Source organism: Ahaetulla prasina, chromosome 9, assembly GCF_028640845.1.
Source record: "Ahaetulla prasina isolate Xishuangbanna chromosome 9, ASM2864084v1, whole genome shotgun sequence".
NCBI classification, from domain to species: domain Eukaryota; kingdom Metazoa; phylum Chordata; class Lepidosauria; order Squamata; family Colubridae; genus Ahaetulla; species Ahaetulla prasina.
This window is the reverse complement of record NC_080547.1, coordinates 1,270,327-1,286,761: the sequence shown is the minus strand read 5'-3', so window position 1 is coordinate 1,286,761 and position 16,435 is coordinate 1,270,327. Positions and strand designations below refer to the sequence as shown.

At 45.3% G+C, this 16,435-nt stretch overlaps 1 protein-coding gene across 21 annotated transcripts in view; it reads right to left on the bottom strand.

The window, feature by feature from the left end:
• Nucleotides 1-207: 207 nt before the first annotated feature.
• Nucleotides 208-16,435, bottom strand: part of AAK1 (AP2 associated kinase 1) — a 91,142-nt gene continuing 74,914 nt past the window's right edge. For 10 of the 21 annotated variants that reach the window (XM_058194265.1, XM_058194264.1, XM_058194266.1 and 7 more), the window contains 2 exons: nt 14,440-14,544; nt 208-5,625 (listed from right to left, as the gene is read on the bottom strand). In XM_058194265.1, coding sequence (XP_058050248.1) covers nt 4,529-5,625; nt 14,440-14,544 — 1,202 coding nt within the window. In that variant the 3' untranslated portion in view covers nt 208-4,528. Of the gene's footprint in view, nt 5,626-8,283; nt 12,559-14,439; nt 14,545-16,435 lie in introns of those variants that run through there. The other 11 variants (XM_058194270.1, XM_058194273.1, XM_058194275.1 and 8 more) reach the window with 4 other exon arrangements.

The window sequence follows — 16,435 nt, the reverse complement described above, 5'->3', positions numbered from 1 at the left end:
TCATCAATATTATGCAGCAATGAATTCAAATCTCACAAAATAAACAGAAAGAGATAGTAGCCCACACATGCATACAAACACAAGCCCAAGTGATAACTATATCAAATACAGGAGAATGTATTGCATTTTTCAACATTGCATTATTTGGCTCATATTTTTATTCTCCTGGAATTGGAAGTATAGAGTTTGGGGTGTTTTTTTTATTAAGTTAAGCCTACCTCTTTCCATCACCCTCAAGATTAAGACAGACAGGGGGGCAGATATGAAAGGAATGCTTAAAAATGCCAAATAAATACAAGAATTCTGTTAAGGTCTACATGTGTTATGTTTTCACACACTGATATGAACAGAGAAATACCTGCACCCAAAGGACTAATTAGATAAGCTGGAAAATTGCAGAGTTTTGGATTCTGTATTCTACAGCAGTGTTTCTCAACCTTGGCAGCTTTAAAATGTGTTAAGCCAATTAAAGCAGGGGTCTCCAACCTTGGCAACTTTAAGACTTGTGGACTTCAACTCCCAGAATTCTGAGAGCTGAAGTCCACAAGTCTTAAAGTTGCCAAGGTTGGAGACCCCTGAATTAAAGTCACCGTCGGCGAGAACACTGAACTGCTATTCAAGTACCATCTGTCCCACGTGAATTTTTGTAGAACTTTTAAACTATTATTACTACTACTACTACTACAATAATAATATTAATAATACTAGCCCACTGAAAAGTATTTTCTTCAGGGAGTGACTTCTGCAATGATTTTCAAAGCACCCAACTAAAACTAGTAGCAATTGAGTTAACTAATTGTAACAGTGATGTGTAAACACCAGAATTAGATCTGGAGGTTCTATTTGTCTCCAATGTAAAAATAAAATAACATTCCCATTGTCTTCAAGAGCCACATGAGGCGGCAAAATTTCTATAGATCCCCGATGAAACAGGGAGAACGGAAAATTCAGAACTGGACATTTGTCCATAATTGAACACAGATCGCAGGTGACTTCCTCAAATAAATCCCTTCCAGATGCATTGCATATTCACGCTCCCAATCTCGTAGCCTGGCCAAAAGACCAAGGCACCAGGTTCGAAAAGTTGTGATGTTCTGACTCATCACATATTGTCATCTTACATAGATGACCTCTTTGCATTTCCTAATTTTTTCACAATGGTTATTCTGGCCTAAAATGATACGTTTCAATAGATGGCCTGGGGAACGTTCCTCAGAGCTATGTGGTTTCTTAAGAGTGGGCCTTCCCAACGGGTTAAGGAGCCCTCTCAAACCCCAACAGACAATATTTAACTGAATTGAAGACGACAAAAAAGCACCGCAGCGCTCATTCAGTCTTCAGAAGCAGGGGTGCAAAAGTCTACACCCAGGTTTTTGAGAATTTCCTCTCCCTCTTCCAAAAGATATCCAAATTTTTGAACCATCAAATTTCTTTCTGCAAGTGCTAGCTGATACGTTCTGCAGAAAAGAAAAAAAACTGCATTTAAAAATAAAGCAAACTACAACCAGAAAAAAAAGAACAACAACAACACTCCAGCACCTGCTTAAGAGATGAGGTAGGTGCACAAGGAGGGAAGTCCTGGCCAAGAGGTGTTGTGCTCCCCACTGGGGAGTTGGCCCAACCTACAGCCAACCTCCTGTTTTTACAGTCCAGGAATGTGTCAGCAGGCAATGCCCGATGAGATGCTTTAATTCATCCCAAAATCATATCCAGCATCCGTTTCCTAGAAGGATGAACCATCACATCTTGTGGGAAAAGGCTTCTGTACAACCTCAGGTGGGTCTCTTTAAACAGAATGCATGAAAAGACGCAGAGCCCAGCAGTCAAAATGAGGGTCCTGGGAAGACTAGATTAAAAATTGTCACCTTTAGAATAACCCCCGGGGGCTGCAGCCCCTTCGGAACCGAGCTGGGCAAGCAGCAGGCACGCAATTCACACACGCAGCTCCATTTGTGCCGTTGGTGGGCACTCACACGCACGTGTGAAGCTCCATTTGTGTGAGCAGCAGGCACAAAACACAAAAATGGAGCTGCGGGTGTGCGCGTCTCTTGCTGGCACAGAACCGTTTCCTCTCTTTCCCGTGCCCCCCCCCAACGGTCCACAAAGCCAGAAAGGTTGGGGGGCCATTGCTTTAGGACAGCTGTCTCCAACCTTGGCAACTTTAAGACTTGTGGACCTCAACTCTGGGAGTTGAAGTCCGCAAGTCTTAAAGTTGCCAAGGTTGGAGCCCCCTGCATTAGGAGACCTTCTGTTTTAGCATCTCAATTACCTTCTACCCCTTCCACCAGTTTCTGCTCTCATTCTTTTAACACTCGTGATGGAAAGAGGCATTTTATTCTCCTATGAAATCTGATCGTTTTCAAAAGTGCAAGTTCTCCCGGCAGGCCAGAGAAGGAAGGTAAGGAATCCAGACCTCAACAACGCTTGTCCAAAATGTTGAGAGCTGGGCATGCGGCTTACAGTCTTTTATAAAGAGTCTCAACAACATGGGAGGGTGTTATTTGCCACAATTCGGGTCATGCCGCTTCCCTACCCAATAAATGCAGCAACCCAGCAAGGGAGAGGGGTAGAAAGTGCGTTCCTCGCCTTCAAAAAGGGAGACATCAAGTGAATAGACTCCCCACTGCGAACAGGTTCAAATCTCAAGAAAAATATGAACGGGATCTTTGATATGTTTTCAAGAGGTAAAAAAGTGAGTTTCTCGCCTCGCCAGCTCAGCAAATATACGCAACGACGTGTGTTTTTCTTTCTCCAAAAAAAAGGCACATGGCAGCAGTCTTCACAGCTGAAAGTCAACCTGTGGCCAGCAGCTGAATTTCCCCAGCAGGAGTCAGTTCGAGATTGGATCCCGTTCTCGGTTCTTCTGGCTGGACAGGGAGATTGTCCTAGCAAGGATTTAAACAGTCGATCGAGTCTTTTTAAGAGAACCAGATTTCCACTTTTAAACGCTGTCAGGGAAGAGACGTTTGCAGAAGGAAGATGCGTTGACTGTAGTGGAGTCCCACGACTGTAGTTAGAATGGCAGCTGATTGAACGCCTTAAAAAAAAATTACTCAGGGTGAAGCATTTCCTTGGTCACCCGTGCAGTGCAAAATGAAAACAAGGGTCGACTCTGAACTGCACCCAAAGTTGCAAATTAGCATTTCGAACAGGTGCACCCTAGGTGGGGTGAGCCAGGTGGGCTGGAGATTACGAATTTTGAAATCTAGCACGAGCAGAGGGAATATATTTGAGAGAAGCTAGTAAAAAAGGGGACCCCTAAGTGCCCTCTTGCTCGCATCTCCCCTGCCTTTCCAAAGGACAGAACACACTCAGGGAAAGGTAGAAAGGTCTGAATTACCACGTTCAGTGGTGGAAAGGGCACACGCAAACCAAGTGCACCAATTTTGGGGTCAGACCTCCACGCGAGTGAACAGAGGGTTGGGGGGCAGAGGAGAGGAGGAGGTGGAGAAAGTGGGACAAAGCTTATCTCATGGTTTACAAAGACTCGGGGGAAAGTGCACCGTTCCTCAAGGGTTCAACAAAGGAAAGGCAGCTTGCCTTCATTCCGCAGAGTTGGAAGCCATGACTGCTGGGTGTAGCCAAAGAGCTTTTTCAGATCCAGGGGGCTGCAAATTCAGTGGCAAAAGGAGGGGGAAAAAACACATGGCTCTGAAAGCAGAAAACTAGAAAATTCAGCCCTGGAGAAAGTGGAGTTCAAAGGCAAGGGAATGGGAATTTTTGAATGATCTCTCATAAGGGGGGAGCGGAAACTGATTTTGCAAAAAATGGGAGAGCAAATGATGGAAAGCTTTACAAAAGTTACAAAAACTCCCCTTTGAAAAGCCAGCAACAACTCTTTTGAACTACCAGGCGGCTTCCCAGGTTTATACAAAGAACAGAAAAGAACAGAAACGGTCTGTAGTCTACTCCATTGTCTGTTATGCTGCCAGGTAAGACTATAGCCTAAATCCTAGCCAACGTTTGCCTAGATTGAACACGGCTTAGGATAGGAATTCAATTCAGACAAAGAGAACGGAAAATGCACATTGTAGAAGACGACTCCGGTTTCAAATGGAGAATCACTCCAGAAACAGTAGCATCAAGTAGAGTCCGCTCAGCTCCTTTGCAGGACAAAGAGAACAAAATAAATAATCTTCCATTTGGTTATCATTTCTTTTCCTGGTATGTACACATTTGACACGACGTTGAGATGCTCCATTAACCTTCCATCAAGGCAAAACAGGGTCCTACCGACAAGATCTCCTGTGGGATTACTGGCTTAAGGATAAACATTTACCCAAACAGTTTTAGACTGGAAAAATGCGTTGGTCAACGGATGGTGGCTGCAGAAGAAACCCAAAGCCTCCCGTCCTTGGCTATTGGTGCTCTGAGGAGGCGGCTTTCTAGGGGTCAGGAAGGTCCCACCACAGCTAGGGTATTGAGCACGACGGTTGAAGTGTTCCGTGTCATGAAGTCCATTTGCAAGTTCTTGAAAAGAAGGTCCCTCAGAAGCCACATACTGGAAGGAAGCCACCGCAGAAACCATTTAGGGCTTCTGCTTCCCCAGTTTGGAAGGAAAGGGGGCAGATGCAAATGGGTCAGTAGACGGCAGTTCTTTAGTCCTGGAAGAAACAGAGGCGATAGAAACCGACCCAGCTATCACCTGCTTGTTGGTCTGGGATACAATTTTGTAAGCGGCTATGGGTTGGGCACTGGCCCCTTGCCTGCCTTCTGGACTGTAGTGTCGGGAGTATTTCGCTAAGGACTGTGGGTGGAAAGGCGGGCTGGTCTTTGATCCCAAGGAGCCTTCCTGGAGGCCCACGTGTCTTTGGAGTGTGTCATTGGCAACGGGGCCAAGTTCTCCAGGGGCACCTTTGGGAGGGTGGGCCTCTGGGCCATCACTTGAGGGCTGAACTGATGAGGCTCCCAAATACTGACCTTGGGGAAGGAAGGAGCCGTGGGTTCCCACCTCCAGGTTCTGGAATGTAGGGGCACGTGGGTAGGGAGCAGCCCCAGCTGAGCCTAGGAATGGCCCAGGGGCAGGAGATTCCTTAACCCCATGGTGAGATGTCACCTCCTCCTGGCTTTTCTTCTTTGTGAACGGAGCTTTGAGGAACACGTCGCCTTCGTCCAGCTGCTTGGGAAACACTTGGCTTTTGGAGAGAAACGGTGCCTTCGTGAAAATGTCCAAGTCGTCACAGTAGCTTTTAGAGGCTCGGAAAGGAGCCGTGGCAAACACATCGGCCTCTCCTCCAGACCTTTCTGCAGCTCGTTGTGGAAAAACATTGAACAGAACCGGCCCTGGCACCTTCTGGGCCGGTTGGAGGTTCAAATCCTTTGGGGAATCTCCTCCCCTTTCCTGAAGAGGGGGGTTCACTTTACAAGCCTCCTCTTCCTCTTCCGAGTCCATCAGCAGAGGTCTGGATCCACTGCAGTCCAGGATGTCTCCCTCATGGTCGCTCCCTTCCCCTTCACTGCTGTGGAAGGAGCTGTTGCTTGAGAGACCATCCCTCACAAAGAAGTCGGCTTCCCCTCCGAGTTGGCTCGGCTGCGGCTTATCCAACGGCAAGGAACCGGTGGCCCCCGGCCTTCGCTCTGGCTCAGCGCTGACCATGAAATATGCAGCCGGGTTCCCCTGCAGCCCTACAAAGGGTAAAACAAGAGCGTTACTTGCTAATCTTTATAAAGATATGCCAGCTAAAAGTAAACCACAGAGGTGGAATGACGTGGGATTTAAAATCACCAGCACACATGTCGGGGGAGGGGAGGGGAGATGGAGGGAGAAATACGTTTAAAATTTTTAAAAAAAATCATATGAAAGTGAAACCAGGTAGTTACAACCAACGGACACAACTCGGCATTACTTCACATTTCAAGGTTCCACAAAATGTGGGTTAGAGAGAGATGGAAGGTGTTAATAAAACAGACACACGAGCCTCACTCAAGACGTGGGAGGATGAGGGGGAGGGGGAAATGGTTGTCCCAGACATCACTAACACAGGAAGCCAAGGTTCTAGATCTCATGATCCCGAAGCGGGAAAATGGGGCAGTGAGGAGGTCCATTTCTTCTCAATTCCGGGTAAACTGAAAGTGGGCTCAGGCGAAGCCCACACAGGCTGTGCTTCTGCCGTCTTCTCATAGCTTCCTTTGCTTTTCTGAGGGCCTGTCTCCTGCAATCAGACTTTGAGGGAAAATGCTTGGGAAAACCAAGAGAAGGTTCAAAATGAAAGGTGAGGCTAGCCTGCTTTAATCAAGTCTTGCTTCCTTTGGGGGGGGCGGGAAATGCTTTCAATCTCCTCAAGTGTTAGACATGAGAAAGCTTTAGCAACCATCTGCAGGCCACCTTCAGGAGGGGCCAAGTGGAATGCCTTCCGCTCCCAAGAGCTCATCAAGCTGCTACTAATCTTGGCCTGTGGATGAATGGGGATCAACAACTTCCCTCTTTGGTGCCTGCCAGCTTTCTTTCTCAAAGAGGAAAAAAACAAAACCTCTTCACTGAGGGGGACAGCATGCCTATTGCGACCCTAGTTTGCTGGCCAGACCCAGCTGGTTCAGCCCCATCCAAAGCCCTCAAGGTCTGCCCATCCTGGTGCCTACCAACCAGGCTATCCAAACAAGCGGAAGGATTTGGTCTTGCTACACACACAGGAGAGATCAGATGAATCACACACATGGTTATTAGAACACAAGAGCGCTTACCTTCCAAGAAAGAGTAGCAGGTTACAAGGTTAGCGGGAGGGCAGGAAAAAGGCACATAAAAACTAAACTTCAGAGAGCCCGAGGCTAAGGCTTTCGCGTTTGCCACTATCCACAGAAATGGCGGGGCACAATGATGGGAACCGCTCAAATTCGGAAGGAGGGGAGGGAAGTCGGAGAAGGCAGGGGATCATGGTTCACCAACGGGCATTGGCCAATTTCTGGTGGACCAGCTAAGCTAATACCGGCGTTGGAACCCTTCTGGAGATGGTAGGGATGGTCATCTGGTCCACAGAAGGTCTGCAGGGCTCTTTAAGCAAAAACAAACGCTCTGCATCACTTCTAAAGCCTCCACTGCGAAGAGAGAGGCGTCTTTTATAAATTTAACAAAGGTCTGGAACGCAGGATTTCCAGTTCGGTTTATATAAATGTATCTGAACTTCAATAACAAACTTCTTAGGCGAGGCCATCGGCTGTTAGGGTATTGAGCTGCTTCTCGTGATCAAAGATGGGACTCACCGGACAAGCATCGGCATTTTATTGACAAAAGCATTAAAGCCTAAGTTACATGATAAAGTAAAAGCCATGCCAGGTTAAGAGGAAGATGCTTAAAATTCTTGACTGTTGATTGGTAGTTCTCTGCCATCCCGTGTCTCCGTTTTTAATTTGCTTATTGGCGCTGCAGATCCCACCGAGAAAAATCAGAAATGAAAAGCCAGCCAAGAATTTCTTCCTATTCGAGAGTCATCTGTAGTGGAACAGCCACTCTTATATAGTAAGATAGCCTTTATTTTAATTTTCTGAGATGAATCCCTACGACTCCAAGCTTTTTAAAAAATTTCTCTGAAAGAACCCAAATTCTTAAAATCAAATTTCAGCTGTTGGGAATTCTGTAAGCAGGAACTAAGGTCCTAGAATTAGCTTAAATATAGGATTTTTTTTCACCAGTTTAACCCACAAACACTCCTTGCAACCAGGCTCTTGTGCTGATCGAAGTTCGTGGTGGTGTGCACAAACATGGCCCTGAAAATCTCTATAGCAGGAAGGTCCAATATTTTTGCGCTCAAGGCCATTGTTATAATCCGGAGGGAGTTAAGGGCTAAATATGTGAGGGGACCAGTGCCATATCGACCAATAAGCAAGCCAGAATTTGGGATTTTCCTCCCAATTGTTGGGAGAGCTTAAAGGGCTTTGTTCTGTTAACCAGGTTGATTTTGTGAGTTCACTCAATACAACAGTCAACTCTGCCATTGATTTTTGGCAGCAATAGCTGGTGGAAGGGATGTAGTCCTGGATTACATTGCTCTGCAACAGGGGTGTCCAAGCCTGGCAACTTTAAGGCATGTGGACTTCAACTCCCAGAATTCCCCAGCCAGCTAGGGAATTCTGGGAGTTGAAGTCCACAAGTCTTGAGATCGCCAAGGTCGGACACTTCTGCTGTACAAGAGCGCTGTAGAAGCCACACAAATGTTTTAAAAGTTGGATTTTAGTTCATTTTAGCCTAAGCATCGTGGAAAATAAACTTTCTCCACCAGAGTCTGGTCACACTGCTGAAATGAGACATTGGTAGAATTTGTCCTCTGTGGTTCTTTTCTAATATTACCTGAAGACAACCTAGTTGCAAATTCAAGCTGACCAATAAATTTTATCCATGGAGCCAACCGCTTCCAAAATTATCTCTTGCGCAGTCCAGAGGCTTCCTATTTTCTGTTGCCTTGACCAAGTCTTCTTGCCTGTGATTCTTCTCTGAGATTTCTTTTATGAGATGTCTGTTTCCAAGACATTTCCCTCCCACCCCTTTGGCAGAAGATCTGGGCCACCCTTCTCTTCATCCATATTTGCATCTGGAGTTAGTTCCGGACAGCAGGTTTCATGGCCTGATGTTTCCCAGCCATTCTGCTCTCAGCTTCCAGAAGCTTGGAGCGAGGCCTTGCTCAACTTTTCTGGAGGTCTTTCAAAGGTAGGGGGAAAAAAAAAATAATGAAACACAACTCTCCGATTTCTCCGACTGACAGCACTCAATCACATTTAGATACCGGATCGGGTGGAAATTGAGATATTCTGGCAAATGTTTCCAGTGGATTGTTAGCTAGAATATCAGGAACTTTCTGCCTTAAGAGCCCAGGTGACGTGGCTGACCTCTGCACCTTGATTTGGGAACATTTGAGGCAACATTGCTACCCATGACAAAATGTCTTAATAACAGCAATACGAATCTAGAAGACTTCTGGAGCATGAAAGTTGAACAGGGTGTTTTCTGGAAATCGGGGGGGAGGGGCAGGTGTATGAGTGTGCCCGTGCCTGAGACAACTTCTAAACTTGGTTTTGACTGTGATTAAAAAAAAAAGTCTGAGCCGAGCAGGACTAAGCTGCTCCTGAATTCTCAGCACCCCTTCCTGCAACTCGATCCCAACTTATAGCAATGCCCAGAGAAGACTTCCTGTTCTTGTCCATCCTTGGTGGCAACGTGAAGTTCGGGGCAGGGCAATGCCTCTACCCACCCCCAGGAAGCTGGCATTCAAAACTCTTTGGCATCTGCAAGTAAGTCTGCCAAGTCTTTCCACCCAAAAGAGTTTAGCCGTTCAGAAACAAATAAATAAAATGTGCCAGCTCCTTTTTCAGTGTGATTATATGCCCCAAATGGGATAAGCAGCCCGCCCCCGTGTGACAGTTGCTTTAGAAGTTGGAATGCTGTAGGACTGGCCCATAATTAATACAGCAACGGCAGAAGAGAATATTTGTATTGAACTATTTGTAAGGTTGAACGATGGAGACCTTGATGGTTTTGCTTGCAGATGTTTCAGGACCCAACTAGTAAACTGACGGTGTTACCGAGCTGAGTAATGAAATTAATGATTAACATAGGATATCGTCTCTAGCTCCTTGGCTTTGAAAAAGGCATTTTAAAAAATGATCTCACGCACATATGGACACGTGTGCTAATCTGCTTACCAACGCACAAACGTCTGTTAGAAATGCGTTCATTTCATTTTTCCCCCCATCCTCCTTCGTTACAACTCAATCCCAGCCCTGCAATGTATATCTCTAATCCGAATGGAATGGGGTTAGTGTTTGTGTTTAGGAGAAGACGCCTGGCCCTCTTTGCTCATCCCTGGTGCTCTGTGGATAAGGGAACTGGGTCCGATCCAGACAGCAGAGCAGGGAACCATTTCTTGTGGGACACTCAGGCGATGTCCAGCACACTGCAGAGGGCAGCTAAGCGATTGTCTACCTCTTCTTCGTTCCCAGGATCTTTACAAAACGCTCATCTACTGGGCGTGGAATCTACTGCTGCCGGGCACATCTTTAATTGCTGGGTGATCCAGAGCAGGGGTCTCCAACCTTGGCAACTTTAAGCCTGGAGGACTTCAACTCCCACAATCCCACAAAGCTGGCTGAGGAATTCTGGGAGTTGAAGTCCACAAGTCTTAAAGTTGCCAAGATTGGAGACCCCTGAGTAAGACAGAGCGAGACCACCACCGACACTCATCACCTCTGAGTTGGGACTCCCCTCAAAAAAGAAAACCAACTTTGCGCAACTTTTAGCAATGAGCCAACAATCCACCATTCCCAAGTCAACCTTATCACGGTTTATTACCGAAGTATTTCCATGGTGACTAGTAAGCTTTCACTCACAAAATCATTTCACAGTTACCCAGCTAACTGGGCAAATCATTTCTTGGGTGGCTAAGAAAAGACCCTCCCCCATTCACATTGGTTAGTTCACAGAACTATCCTCACACGACCAGAGACTTCTGTAAAACGCCTCCCAAAACTCTTCAACAAGTTCATTAAACTTAAAATGTTAAAACGTTCTTTTTTAAAAGTACTTTAATTCACAGGAGGGTGGGGTTTTTTTGTTTTTTGTTTTGGTTTCTAATATACAGCAGGTGGTTAATTTGTTTAAAAAAATCCATTCTTTTTTCCATATATTTTCAGTATCATCTGACTATACAATAACGTTCTATCTAAAGCTTTGTCCGTGTGATCCAACTCCAGCTGCCTGCACTTCAGGAATCAAGAGTCAAGACAAAGAATCAAAGAGGCTGCCCCAAAATGTAAAGAACTATTGACAATTTTGCTAAGATCGTTTCCATAGTTTTTGTCAGGGAAATCAGGAAAGTGCAGCAAAACGACCTATGGACACACACACATCACACAGAAGCAGTCACCGTTTTATAATGAAGGGTGTCAGCAAGTAGACTTTAGAAAGATTCAAGAGAGGATTGACATGACAGTAAAATTCTATTTACAGAATTTGTTGAGCTAACTTCTGGAGGGCGGAGGTTTGTAAGGGGGCTTGTGGGAAAGCTGGAGAAAAAATACTCAGGGTTACACCAGAAGGTCTTCCAATCCTGTAGGAGAGGCCAAAACACCTAGAAATTGAGCCATTCACACACTCACAGGTGGGGAACTGCACTGTTTGAACCACTACAATACATTTGCACATACACAAAGTTAGCGTTAAGTTAATGATTATTTCCACTACGGAGTAAGAGCCATTCTCCTTTTCAGAAGAAAAACTTTGGAAGGGACCATTAATTTTGGACTTGAAGGGCAGAAGCCAATGAAAACAACTTTACTATAGCCAGCAGTTTGATGAAACTGAGCATATCGACATGAAAATAAAAGATAAAACTGTTCAGATACACCTAAGCCGAATAGCACTTACTGCAAACTGATTGGCAAGGAGTTCATGCTAGTTGTATAAAGACAGAAGGCTCTAACTTAAAAAGTACAGTCTGTCTATCAAGAAGGGGCGAGGGCTTCCTATTTACTGTCTTAATACGCTATGCAACTACAGAGAGGGATTGCAAAAACCAAGAAAGGAAAAACAGAGCATCAGTCTTACCTTCAAGAAAATCTGACATGTGCATACAATTTATACAATCCCTCAAAGAGACCCACAACCCTCATCGCCATGGCTCCCCCCCCCTCCTCCTCCTAAGGGTAGTTCATCCAACAGAAAAGATCTTAGCCATGCTGTTTGACACAATAGTATGGTTCACATTAACCATTTTGCGTAGAATAATTTCCGTAGCTTTAGTATCTTTATTGATTGATTGGTTTATTTTAAGCACAAGTCCATTCCTAAGCAGGTTGCAAAAAACAGGAAGTATATATGGAGCAAACTGTCTTCTTTCAGGGCTTGCAATGTCTTTATATCTAAGCATCAGGCCTCGAACTCAGTTTTGCCTTTGGAAGGCACTCTGTCCAGGCCCCAATCCATGATAGGATTCCCTAACACACTCCCCTGAACTGGAGAAGGAAAAGGCTACTTGGCTGCCCTTTAGCCTTCCAGGTCTTGTTGGTTTTTAAATCAAGAAAAAAAAAATCGACAGACAATCTTAGTTAGCATTATTTAGGCAGGTTAGTCGTATGTATTTCTAGCAAGGATCATACACAGATTACATGTTTGTTTGCTTTTTACAATTATAGTTTTGGTGGCACTAACGGACAAATCGTAGCCAAGTGATTAATACAGGGTTAAGCGCTCCCTTAAAGATAGTAGAGAATTGCACAAGAAACTTTTGCAGGCTGCATCAAGACTGTGCTGGAAACAAGGAGAGATAAAATCCCAGCAGAAAGTACAATTTCAGAGCAGGGTCCTTTGCCATTGGGCATTATTTCAAACAAAAGAAAAGCCAAAAAAGAAAAAAAAAACCAAAACCATCCAACAACTAAAGATTAGCTCTGTTAGGAGAAGAAGAGGAGAAAAATAAAAATAAAAAGGAACGAAAGGAGTTTAGGTACGTTACAGAAGCCGCCTGTTACTGAGTGACAGCTACAGGTCTATCAGCTGATCCACTAGCAGAAGAGACCTGGCTAGGTTGGGAAGACTGGATTCAGAGCTTCCACTGCTGTTTCTAGAATGCCCACCTGAAAGTGTGAGAGACAGCAATTTAGTATCCGGCAAAAGACACAGGTGTAAAAAAAAAAAAAGTCAGCTTTTAGTTTTAAAAAAAAATTAAAGAAAAAGACGTCCACACGCACACACACAAAAAGAAAAGAGTCGGATAAAACTGAAAGGACCTCAGGACAGGAGTGTTGCTGCATCAGGGGTGTATTTGACCTGGGCGGGGGGAGCGTGGCCAGCTTGATATCACTCATGTCGGGGGCACCTGTGGTGACCCCGAGAGCTCTGCCAGCGAAAACGGGCTTCCCATTTTCGGCTGGGACGGCCTCCTGCAACCCTCTGCCACCGAAAACGGACTCAGGAGGGCCGCTCCATTTTCCCTGGCGGAGGCACCACGGGCCGGTCCTTTGCTGTTTCCAGGGCAGCCCCACGGGATAGATCTAAGCACCCCACAGGGCCAGTCAGCGGGCCTCGAGTTTGAAACCCTTGGTCTAGGAGGTATCTACCCAAGCTTTGGCTCCCTTAGAGTTGCTGCCTGGAGGGAGAACTTTTGCAGAGGTTCTCCAACATCGAGACTTGAGAGGGCTTTCCAAACATCAAGCCGTCAATCAGAGCAACCGGAAGTCGTCAGAAATAAGAGAAGGAACCTGTGGCTGTATCTGTACCTTCTTGCTCCCTTCAGCAATTTAATGGCATAGGACCAGGTTATTTACGGGACCGCCTGCTGCTACCAGTGGCCTCCCATCGACCCGTGCGCTCCCATAGGGAGGGTCTCCTCAGGGTGCCGTCGGCCAGACAATGTCGGCTGGCGACACCCAGGGGAGGGCCTTCTCTGTGGGAGCACCAACCCTCTGGAATGAGCTACCACCGGGTATTCGCCAACTCCCTGATCTCCGGACCTTTCGCCGTGAGCTGAAAACATCTCTGTTTCATCGTGCAGGACTGGCCTAATGGTTTTTAAATGGTTTTAAATGGGGTTATCGGTTTTAAATAGTCTAGCCAACGTTGAATTTTTTGCTTTTGAATTAGTCTTAACTTTTATATTGATTGTTTTATTTTGGCTGTAAACCGCCCTGAGTCCTTCGGGAGAAAGGCGGTATAGAAATTTAAATAATAAATAAAATAAAATAAATAACTGGTTCTTCTGACTCAATCATCACCCCGGCCATTAATTAAGCAGGGCGGGGTGGCCACTGGCTTTACCCAAAGGACCCTCCCCCAAGTCACTTGATGGCTTGGACTTGTTCTCGGAAGAAAGAACAGAACCAAAACTAAGACTTTGAGTGAGGATGATGAGAAATCCAACGGGGCCCCTTAGAGAAACAGTCTCCCCACTCTTGCCTTTTATAGCCAAAAACCCTACACGACGAGTCCCTCTGAGAAGACTCGTTCAGTAGTTCTACTTGAAGCACCTAGGGAGGGAATTCATACTCTGGGCCTCCCCCAAAACTAAGCAGTCAGGATTCTGATCAGCAGAGAACCAGCACAAAGGTCTAGTGGACCTCTAGCTACATCTTTTGATTCTCAGCCACTTGGTGGCAACACTGCTTTTGAGAATGAAAGAGGAACCCCACAAGTTATTTCAAGTAAGAACCAAAAAGTAGGGTGCTGGAAACATTCATCGCCTTGAAAGCAGGGGTGCAGCAGAAGGAAGGGCAACTGGATTGTTAAAAAAAGCTTTAAACTAGAGTTTCAACATAGAATTTCCCTATGTCTAAGAAGCCCAACAGAAGACTTGGGAATGGTCAACTCTATCTTTGCCCCATAAACTGGTTTAAGATCTGAAAATAACCTACCAAACGCTCTAAAGAACTTGAAACTCAACATAAGAATTCTGGCTAGGCAGGAACATTGCATCCAAACACGCTACCACAATGCGTCTCCCTTGAGATCTACCTGCTTACCTTGTGAATTTTTGGATATTAACACAGGGATGGGGTCAAACTCATCTTCTGTCACTTTTTCAGAGCCCCCAGGGACATCAAAGCCTGATATCAGGTTAGTATCTTCTGCAGCATGATGGGGGTGGGGGGGAGGGTGGAATTTTTAAAAAAGACGAAAAAGAGCAGAGAAAGCTGGTTAGAAACCATCAAAACAACATTTGCCGTATGTGTTTTGCTGCAAGGGGGGGGAGGTTGTGCAAGGGAGAGAGGGAGGCAGAATTGCAAACTGTTAAAGCAAACCAGGTGTTTGGAAAACGAAGGAAAGGAGAGAAGCAGATGGATATGAAAATTATATGGAAGGGAAGCTGGGGTGGAAGTAGCTGGTCTGAGAGGAAATAGCCAAGTTGCACCAGGCAGGGAGGAATGGGAACATTTCACAGGAAGCTGAGTCGAGAGAGTGCCAAGGCGAAAAGGTTCGAACTCCAATCTCATTCCAGTTGTACATTCTTTCTACACCTGATCTCACTCTGCTCCTCAAATGCAGGTGAGGGTTTATAGCCCAGGCGTTCCCCACCACAGGTGCTCCTTGCGAAAAACAGCCGACGGGGTGCCTCTTTCAAGAGCCCTGCTGAGCTACCCATTTGCAAACTTCACATCTGCCTTCGAAGCTCACCTCACCCCCACCCCACTCCCCAAGGATAAGGACCACTTGATCCGAGATCCACTCTTAGGCCTCACGGATTGCAGTCGTGGTGCACATTTTTACAAACAGCCAACATTCGCTCCCTTCTCAGACACCCTGTTCAAACCAAAGAAAGACTTCAGCAATAGCCAACGGCGAAATTAATATTTGTCCAGGTGCCTTAGAAAAGTTGGGATGACTCCAATGAAAGCCCTGATGGAGATGAAGAACATGAGTCAGGAGCGCCAGTTAGGAGGGCCGGAACCCTTGCAGCTCTTCGCTTCCCCATCGGCAGGGAGCAGGTGGGAAGGGAAACTGGTTCTAAGTCTTCTCTCTTAACTGCAAGGCTCAAGGTTTTTTGGGGGGACCCCAAAGTTTTGGCTGACAAATTTTGTTTTCCAATCATGGAAATTTCAGTTAGAATGGATATCCCAAAAATTGTTAAAATCCCCTTTCAGTGCAGGAAATTAAAATTCACTTTGAAATGAAAAACCATTTGTTAACTCTGGATTTTCTACACCAACCCTATGCAACCACACCTGCTTTCCCAAGGCAGGAAAGAGTTCTGCACTTCAGATAGAAAGGGAAGTTTGAAGGATACCGGCTTGGATGCTCCTTTCAAGCAACCACGGAAGGTGTTCATATCCAAGGTAGAAAAGCAGCAATTTTGGAATCAACAACTCTTTTTCTTCTCCTGGCACAGTTGTTCCCCATCCATCTGATTTAGCAAAAAGCGGTTTCCTACAGCAGAACTCTTAAAGTACAAGGGACGTCACAAACAAGGGACGTTCTACCAAATGTGGCAGACCTGCCCTAAGATTAAGAAATTTTGGGGGAAGATAAAAATCTGGCTGGATGAAATAACAGAGCAGAAAATAGGGGGGAAAAACGGAACTATTCCTATTGGGCATTCTGGAAGGGACAATGGGAAGAAATATACAATATATCATATTACACATATTGATGTCATATAGAATTGTGATAGCACAGAATTGGAAACATCCAGATATCCCACCGGATCAAATTATAATAATATATATATATATATGAATGTCCAGAAATGGAGAGATTATCGATGGAAATGAAGGAGAGGGAAGATACAGAGTACTATCAACTATGGAAAAGATGGTATTCCTGGCTGGAGAGTAAGCATAAAACTTAAGAGAGATTTTTGTCATGAGACTGAATTCTGAATAGAGGTTAAAATAATTTAAATAAGAAGGTTGGTTTATAGAGATACTTAGAAGTAGAATCTGTATATAGAGGTTAAATAGGATAAGAGATACCAATATAGGAAAAGCTGTTATGAGTAATGTAATTTTGACATGTTTGTCT